This window comes from Crocodylus siamensis, chromosome 4 (assembly GCF_052110815.1).
Source record: "Crocodylus siamensis isolate JL-2025a chromosome 4, ASM5211081v1, whole genome shotgun sequence".
Taxonomy (NCBI): Eukaryota; Metazoa; Chordata; order Crocodylia; family Crocodylidae; genus Crocodylus; species Crocodylus siamensis.
Window position 1 is genome coordinate 110128664 of NC_143398.1, and position 9708 is coordinate 110138371.

General features: G+C 45.5%; 1 protein-coding gene across 4 annotated transcripts in view; it reads right to left on the reverse strand.

The window, feature by feature from the left end:
• Nucleotides 1-7536, reverse strand: part of DNM1L (dynamin 1L) — a 61516-nt gene extending 53980 nt beyond the window's left edge. For all 4 annotated transcript variants that reach the window (XM_090043330.1, XM_090043327.1, XM_090043329.1 and 1 more), the window contains exon 1: nucleotides 7314-7536. In XM_090043330.1, coding sequence (XP_089899456.1) covers nucleotides 7314-7415 — 102 coding nt within the window. In that variant the 5' untranslated portion in view covers nucleotides 7416-7536. The remainder of the gene's footprint in view (nucleotides 1-7313) is intronic.
• Nucleotides 7537-9708: the final 2172 nt, after the last annotated feature.

The following is a 9708-nucleotide window of genomic DNA, read 5'->3' on the forward strand; positions in this document are numbered from 1 at the left end:
CCTTGGGGGCCTGGGGGTAAGGCTGGGTGGGGCAGCCATTGGGGGTGGGGGAGCAGGGGGTGGGGCAGCAATCAGGGGGCTGAGGTGGGGCATGTGGGCCTTTTGAGGAGGGGTAGCCCCTGCGGGGGCCATTTGGCCCCTGTTGGGGGGATGTACCCCTTGTGTGGGGGACAAACACCCCATTGAGGGGGCTGAACCCCTTGTGTGGGGGGACATTGTCCTGTGGGAGGGCAGCAAAACATGTATTAATGAATTCATGAAAGATGTATTTAGAGCTCCCTTTATTATTATGATAAGAGACTTGCTTTAACACCGTAGATATATCAATAAAACATTGTCCAACTGATCGCTGTCTCCGTCTTTATAGTGGTCTTTTGTTTTACTTGTGGAGGAAAATGGATTTGGGGGTATTGTACAGAGTGACTTTGGGATTTTTTTTATCAGGGATTTTTCAGTTTTCCAATAGGAAACACCAGAATTCCTGCTCGGGAGGCCTGTGGCAGGAGCCAGCCTGCTCAGAGCTGGCACCTTGTGCCCAGCTAGCTGTGGCTGACCTCCTGGCCAAATGGGACCGAGAGGACATGCTTTGACAGTTCAAAGCAGGCTACCACACCTGGAACATCTTCCAGGTGATAGCTGCCTAGATGGCCAGGCAGGAGCACACATGGCAGTAGTGCCACATAAAAGCCAACCCTGCAACCGCAGTCTACTGCCAGCTGGCCCAGAGAGGCAGATGTTTCTACTGGCTGTGCAGTCCCCATCCAAGTCTGGCAGGTGGGCAGCAGGTCACAGCCAGGCAGCAGCCCCCATTGCCAAACCCCTGTAGTGGGTAGAGGGTGCAGGGAACTCTCAGGGTTGCTTCAGCAGTCCAGCTGGCACAAGGGGTAGTGTCCCCAGGTACTAACTGGCTGGGCCCCAGAAGCTCCTGAGAGCTAGTAGCCCCGAGCTACTTGCCAAGGCAGCTTTTATACTGCTGAGGCTAGGACAGGGCAGCTTTTTATACTGCTGGGAACAGCACAGGTGCTGGCCCCAGGCTCTAGCTCCCCCTGGCCGCAGATCCGGGATGAGCCAGGCAGGGTTATTTTGCCCCAAGTGGCACAATTTGCTTCACACCAAAGTGCATGTCCGAACACATGCGCTGAAGCAAAAAGCCACGGCTCAAATTTGTACCACTTCTATTTGGGCTGCTGCAAGCACACACGCATGTGTGGACGCGCCCTAGGGGTTTCTTCCTGGTCTGTGCAGGCTTGCTAAATAATCATCCACATGAGCAAAAACTGGGGTAAAATCTAAAGTAAAGAGAATGCTTCACTTGTGGATGAATGCAACAGAGGCCAGCGAAATGAAATTTAAGTTAACTAAGTCTTTACATTTCTCCACAATGCCCCATGATGACAACTTTTACAATTTTTTCTCCTATGGCTGACAAAGGGTGTTTGTGCCCAAACACTTGCAGTTAAAGATTTTTTTTGCAAAAATCTACTTGGTATAATAAAAGATATCACCTCTACCACAAGTCCCCATTGCTTTTTCCATGATCTCCAACACACTTTCCACAGCACTTCTGTCTACCTAGGAGTATATACTTGGCTTTCCAAACTACTTTTTCACCTTCCTGACCTGAAAGTTAAAAATTTAAGTTTCCTTTTTAATAAAATATATCAATATGTTCCTATCCTATACGCCAGAATCTTGAAGTAAAGATCCTGATAACAAAAGTGAGTCTACCAGTGCAGAATTGAGGATACTACCTCAGTCAGAGCCTTAAAAAAAAAAAATCAAATGAAAATAAAATAACTGTAATGCAATCTCATATCTGCATGCAGATGTGACAAGACACTTCTCCCAAATGAAAAGATCACCCAACATTAGATTCTGGAAACTACCTTACATACTTTCCAACAGGAAGTTCAGAAACTTCACAAGCATCTACAACAGACTGAAGAAACTACAAAAGGGGTTGACAAAACATGGCCTGTGGAACTGGGGGCCTTCAAGCAGCAATGTCAACCTAGGCAGTGAGCTATGCTTGGCCCACAGGTAGAAGATGGGGAGAAGTGGGCTTGCCTAAGACCCAAGCTGTGTTGTTCCAGCCTGCCTCTCCAAACAGTTGCCAACTGCCTAACTAGAAAACAAGCAAAAGCCTGTCTTTATATGCATACTTCCAGATATACTGGGATTACGGAAAGTCTGCTGGACAAAACCAAGGAATCTTCTTGGAAAGCTGGTCTTTGTCAACCTCTTGCAATAAGTATATGTGCAACCCAGCATTATCATAACTGACCTAAAATTCTGTCCTGAAGTCACTCTGGGTATGCACAGGTAAGGCCAGCATTTTAAATATGGCACAAAATATATCATAATGCTTTTCTACAATAAAGTTACTAGAAGAATTGATGTGGCAGTGAGCTACATACTGTCTTGAGCAGCAGGACAGGTTAGATCAGTGGTTCTCAGCCTTTTTTGCATCAGATCCATTTGTAAAAATTGATGGCCAGTCCTGACACAGTGCCCCTCATCACTCCTGACCCGCTGCCCCCTTCCACCAGGCCCCAGCTTCCCAGTGTGGGGGGCAAGGAGAGATAGGGGGGATCCCAAGCAACCCCTTGCAGGCTGGAGCTCTGCCAGCCTGCAAAGGAAAACCAATGGTTTCCCATATTTTTCTCCTTTAAAAGATAATCAATTTTGAAAGTTTGTTGATCCATTTATAAAGTTTGTTTGTGACCCCTTCATATATTCTTGCAACACACATTTGGGTCATAACCCACAGGTTGAGAAACTCTGGATTAGATGACCTCATAAGGTCCCTTCCAGCTTTACTTTCCTATGATCCTACACTTATTTCTGTACATCACTTTAGGTCAGTGGAAGCAGCAATGATTCCTAAAAAATCTCTGCACATGCCAAATATTAATGGCCTGAAGGACTATAGCCATCTCACCTACATACTTAGATTACCACTCTCTGGAGATGGCCAAATGTGATAATATTCTTGTTATCTACAATGAATTAGTTCTATTTCCACTTATTGTTTTCCACTTATTCTTTAACTCAAGACCTGATTTTGAAGCACAAGTAATTAACTTTAATGACAACTCTCCAATTACATGCACATCCTGTACATGCACTCATTCATTCAAACAGCACCACTCTTCCTTTTTATTCAACTGCTTTGTGATGTTTGGTTGCAACAGTCCCATAGTGCCTTCTGAATAGTAAGTCCTCAGGTCAGACAAAACAAAAAGGTGTCACAGTACTGGATGCTGCAATGCTACTGTACATGCAGCATTTATGTGGTATTCCCAGCCTGTGTTTGTTAATGATTTCTTGATTAGACAACTTGAAAAAGAAACAAAGACACAAAAACCAATAAAGAAATGGAGAAATAACAGAATGGACTTGCATCTAGGTGCTGCAGGAAAATTCAAATTAGTAATGCCAAACTAGGGTTCAAAGGATCTAAACTAATAGTAAACAGACATTTCCACTCCCTTAACTAAGGCTGGTAAGTATGTTAACTAAGTATCTATAATAGGATACAGATTTATTAGCTTCTGCAATATTTAAGAAGAACTGGCAACTGAACATTTTTCACACCATTCTGAGTAATAAGAACATGACTAGAGGCAAGAGGACATCTGAGTTAATGCCCAAAAATCCACTAGGAAATATTTGGTAATTAGAATTAAAATGTTTAAGGGAAAAAAATAGCTCACTGAAGTTCTGCAGAGTATGTTTTCAAGGAATGAAGGAAATGATAAATCACAAAGTAACAGAAGAGAGCACATAAGGGAAAGAGAGAGTATTCTGAGATAAATTAAAGCATGGCCAAGGGTCACAGGCAATTTCTAGTTATAAAGGCTCTGGAAATAGAGGGAATGTTTGTGGCATGCAGAGAAACAAGAACAAATCCAGAATGCCACCAGCAACATATGCGACATCAGATAGCAAAGAAAAACTGGAACCAGCTTAGTAACCACAGTGAACAAAAGCAATGGATGTACTAAACAGAATATAACAATTAATTTCTTTTGCAAGTAGAATATACTAATACCAATGTATATTTTAAGGAGAAAAATCAATGTGTGCATGTGCATATACATACACAAAAAAATGAATGGGAACCATATATTGACAGGGAAAATTCTTTCATTTGAGAGGGTCCGTTTTCACAAAGGAAGATGCAGGTGCAGAATACAAAACATCTGAATACTGTAAAGAAAGAAAGGCGACATTAAAAGTCTTCATATATCAGAACCCTACTAAGACATAAGAGCTCTGAGAAACAAAATTCAAGGGCCATATAGCATTAACCAAAAATATCTGAAGTAACTGGACCATAAGGGGAAACTTAGAGTCATATTTCAAGACTTACTGAAAAGAAGATAACACTGACATATATTTGAGAAGTCTCCAGAAATCTAGTGACTCAAACCAATCTTAAGGCAATAAAACTGGAGTCACCCTAAATGGTCCAAATTCAGAGTGCAGCTATTATACCTAATAAATATGGTATGACAATGTTTTCCAGTAAAATATTTGGTAAGGATACACTCTATTACTGCTGAAAGGAGCTCATTAATAGTGTCATAAGAAATTAATCTAGAAGATCAGTAAGCAAGATTCATTAATACAGTAGACAATTGTACTGAATATTTGAAAACACTGAATGCTTGTAAATATACAAATTGCTCAAACTAAGGGTGCTCATTATCAAGTAGTTTATTCATCTATGAATGGTTAACAAAGAGAAAGTTGTTCATCTTTTCAGATTCTAACCCATGTGCTCTTAAAGCCTGTTGCAAATTGCAACATAAGCAAGTAAAGTTAAACCGTAAAGGTGACAGAACAATGCCACGACACCACCTCAGCTTCATTTCTAGAATGGAAAAGACAGTAAAGCTATTTTATAGGTAGCAATATTTTAAGTGCCCTGCTATGTCAAAGTAGATCCCTGCAAAGAACAGAGAACATAATCTATTGCAGTTATTTTATGTTTACTGTGCTAAGTAACTTACGTACAATTAATTATTCCATCTTAAAAAAAGTTGATTAAAAAAAAAAGAGAATGACACTTCCTGTACTACTACTGTCCATTATGGTCTAATTGGCTTTGAAAGAAAGCCTATTACATGCTTACATAATATCCGTGGCTTAATATATATTAAGTGTTGAAAGGGACATAGAAATATTTTGAATAAATTGGTTTCAGAAGCACTGATAGTCTTATTTCCTCCTCTTCTACTTATCAGGTAACCAGCAAACTATCAGGAGGGGAGAAGGGAGGAGTCTGCAAGAGAAAGGGATGCTGTAACCCTAGACATAAATACCATTCTGGCAGAAAACATGGTGCCAATCCTAGCCATGTACCTATCTACAAACAAAGCTTCAACAACATCAGTCAGGCTCCATGCGGGCAAGAGTTACAAGTGATAGCAAAATATAAAGACTCTGCCAACTTCCGCTATAGCTGTCACTGTCATTTCAACAATTGGTCAACAACAATAGATGTGGCAAACTTCCTTTTTTTCTAGATAAAGAACAATACTCTAAGCCTCCCTAAATGCGAAACTTGAAAAAAAATCTAGCTGACTTGGTACTTTCAGTGCTTAAATTTCCTGCATTTCTCTCACTGTAGACCAGTAATTCTCAACCTGGGTCCTGTTATCACTGTCAGGTGTACAAACATGATTCACAAGATAAACCCGAAGATTTCAAATAGGAATACATAGCATTAAATATATTCTGATCTGTGGTGGTCTTTCTGAGTTCTCTGCAACAGAAAAAATGTTCCATTATTTTTCCATAGTCAAAAAACAAATGAAAATTAAAAGCTGGCATTTTCTAAAGAGATGCCTTTGAGTCTAACAAGGACAAGGAAAAAGAATTAGTCAAGTTTAAGATGACCAGATCCCTTTAAGCAACAAAAAGGCACCAAATTAAGTGTCATAATTTGGGACCTACCAAATTCACAACTTTCCAATTTTCATGGAAACCATGAATTTGGGAAGTTGCCAGTAAAAAAGCCCAGCCCCAGCAAAAAAGCAGGTAACTGGCCAGCAAGTAGGTGGGGGCGCTGCAAACAGAGGCAGGAAAGCCCTGGTGTCCTGAAGTGGCGGGGGGGGGGGGGTCGCGGCGGGACACGGACAGGGAGACTTTTGTAGGATAGCATGGCATCCCCCTCCCCGCCAAGCCTCCAATTGGCTGAGGGGCCCCAGAAATCACTCCCCTCCCCAGAGGGACATATCCAACTGGGAGCCTCCAGGAAGGGGCAGCTAGCTAATCAGAGACGGGGTGGGGGGAAAGGGGGTGCCACACTCTGCTGCGAAAATGCCAACTAGCACTACACTGGGACCACAAGATGTGGAGGCTGCCGCCATGAATTAGGTAGGTCCCTAGTCATCATTTACTATAACAGCAGTTCTCAACCCTGCTCCACTGGAGGCACGCCTTTGTAACTGCTGTGAATGGAGCGGCACCCTACTGCAAAAAAACAATATCTATGCTGCAGTGCTCACCCCCTTACAACTTAAGAACACAACTATCACCACCCCAGGGCAGACCCATGGTCCATCCTGCCCAGGACCCTGCATCTGACTGAGCCTTATAGCTCTTCTTGGTGGGCAACAGCCCATGACCCCTTGGCAATAACAACCAAGCCTGGCCCCAACATGATAGGCGCAAGGATGGCTGCTACAGAGGGGAGCACTGAACCAGATCTCTCTACACCAGCAGTTCCCAATCTGTGGTACAGGTACCACCAGAGATAGACAGACCACCTGTCAGTGGTACGCGTTAACGGATGTATTGTAATTGCTTTAGATGACAAAAATTTGCTGGTGATACTTAAGGTTGTATCGTTTTAAACTGCTGGTGCACAATGTGTCAGAGTTCGGGAACTGCTGCTCTACAGCAGTGACTCCCCTGCGGGGTGCCCCGTGATCATGCTTCACATATTAGACCCACATTTCTCAAATGGGAATCCAAGGTGTGAAAAACATGCAGTGGAGAAGAATTCACAAAAGACCACAACAGCACAAAAGAGCTGCTCTGTTATTTTCCTAACTGTCAAAAATAATAAAAGCAAAAACCAAGAGCCGGTGTTTTCCCAGAGGGGCCTCGAGCCTGGAAAAGCTGGAGCCCCACTCCCTTGCCCTTCCCCCGGCGCCGCACGAGGCCGCCCTTGCGAGGGCCCGATGCAGTGCGGGGCAGAGGCCAGGTGGTGGTGAGCGCGGGGCGGTCACGGGGAAATGCCCTTGACGGCGGCCGCGCAGGGTCAGGCGCCGCCGTCGGGCAGAGCGGGGCGGCCTCACCTGGGTGCCCACCACGACGATCTGTGGCAGCTGGATGATGTCGGCGCCCACTGTGTTGAACACATCCTGCAGCTTGTTAATGACCGGGATCAGCGCCTCCATGGCGGCGGCGGCGGGCAGGCAGTGGGGCGCAGCGGTAATGAATGGGGGCCACGGGCAACTGCTCTACCGGCCCCGTCCGCCAGCCGCCATTGGCGCCAGCCCCTCGCCCACCCCGGCCTGGCCACGCCCCGCCCCAGCGGGCCGTGTGCGGCTGTTGCGCCATGACGCCAGCGCGACCGCACAGGTCGACGGGAGCTGTAGTCCCGCGGGCGTCCTTTCTTTCGCCATTAGGCCCCGCCTCCCGCGCGGGTGGGGCGGAGCAGCTGGGCTCAGGGTTCTCTTGGGAGCGTCATCGGTCCGCACAGCGGGGCGGCCCCCCCACTCAGGCCTCGTGCCGCAGTGACGTCAAAACCCGCACCACGCTCTGCCTGTGCCTGTAGTGTCGTCACAGAGCGCAGCTGCGTTTCTGTGACGTAGAGCCCTGCTTGCCTTCATATTTCCCCGGTGATGCCAGGTCTTAGATATCAAACGATTCTGTTGGAAGCTCAAAATGATCGAATTTGCTGAAAAACGATCGTACACTGAAAAAAATGAAAGTATGCAATTAAGAACATAAATTGTCTCATTCCCTTTCTATTGCCCACTATTAAGTAGCAGTGAGTGAGTGAAAACTGGGTCATCAAAGTTGAAGCATTTTCTTCTGAGGCAAGCAGGCATAAGTCAGCCCAAAAGTCAGTTAAAGACTCCCTGAGAGTGACCTGGGTTTTGCCTATGCTGCATCAATGAGCTGCCTTAAAAATGATCGTACATTTTGAACACTTTTACTATTATTGATCATACTAGGGCTGAAATTATTGTACAAATGTGATAATTATAGTACGCCTGGCAACCTGGGGTGCACCTATGCTGGGGTCCTGCAAGACTGGGGTGGGGGGCACTTCCACAGCTCAGGTGGCACCAGGACCAGCACCAAGTGCTCAGCAAGTGCTGTTTGGGGTGGGGAGCCCCTTTGCCAGCCCTGAGGCAGGAAGCAGTGGAGGTTCCCTGTGGCTGGTGATGAGTGGAGGGGAGGGTACCATCAGGCAGCTCAATGTTTTTGGAGCGCTCCCTCAGGTGGCACCTCATGGCTGTGAGCAGCAGCTTCCAGTCAGAATCTGAGGTGCTGCAGTCCACCTGGCAGTGCTTCCCAACCAGGGGATTTCAGGGGCTCAGGCCTGCCAAGGAAACTATAAGGCCCCTTTAGTATTGGAGGCCATTAGCAACGTTACAGATTACTTGGGACAAACAATCAAAACAGTGACAGGAGTGAAGGGCAAAGGTTCATAACAAGAGTTCCAAGGGGAGACACTAAACCAGACAACGCTCACTGGCCATCAAATGAATGCAAGAAGTCTTTCAAGGGTGCCACAGGGTGCTGTCTAATGGTTAGGGCCTTACCCTATTACCTACTTGGTTGGCGTATTGTGGGAGGGGTGTTCCAGTGAGCGATGTTGCTCTGACTGAACTAAAAAGCTAATGAAAGCAAAGAGAGAGCTTTTTCTGAGGCCCCTCCTCATTCTAACAAGGGGGACCCAATCTAAAAAGGCTGTGAACCACTGGCTTAACGGAGTGCTCTTGAAGCATAACAGCAAGCAGCGAGAGGAGAGGGACACAAAAAAGCCCCACCTATTCATGGAAGTATGCACACACACACCCTGTATGTAACCCTTTAGATAGGGCATGTGGATTTACCCTCATCTTGTCTGCCAGGTTTGCTGCATTGCAGTAAGCCTTGTGCACTGTGTGGGTTGCTGCTAATTTTTGGTCCCAGTTTATGGCATTCCATGTAAATTTGCACCTCTCCATCTTGCTAAGTTTATTTACAATAGAAATAAAGGCTCCTGAAGGTTAGGGAAAGAAACCGTTGTATTTCTTTGAGGAAGAACCAGCAAGGGTTTTTGTTTTTCTTTTTTAGTTTTGTGCCTGGTAAAGACCCCTCAGTTAAGGTCTTTGTCCTGTGTTAAGTTCTACAGCTGTGTGCAGAGCCTGTCTATCCACAGGGCACTCAATGGCAACCTCTGTTTGGGCTTTGTTACACTTTAGGCTGTGAGCTGCACAAATGTTGATCGGCTTAATGCTAGCTTGGAATTTGGAGCAGTCACACCTTCAATTTGAGTGGCACATTTATGGGGAGTGGCCACACCTTAACGGAACAGGAACTGAGTTGTGGGGATCAAGAGATAATCCTGTCTTGGAGTGGCATAACTTTGAGCCACATTATGAGTGCTTTAAAACACATTAAGGTGTTAATGTGCAGACAGTCAGGGGTTAAGAGCTCCAGGAGCTGCCCAAATTTACCATGCAACAAGGCCCT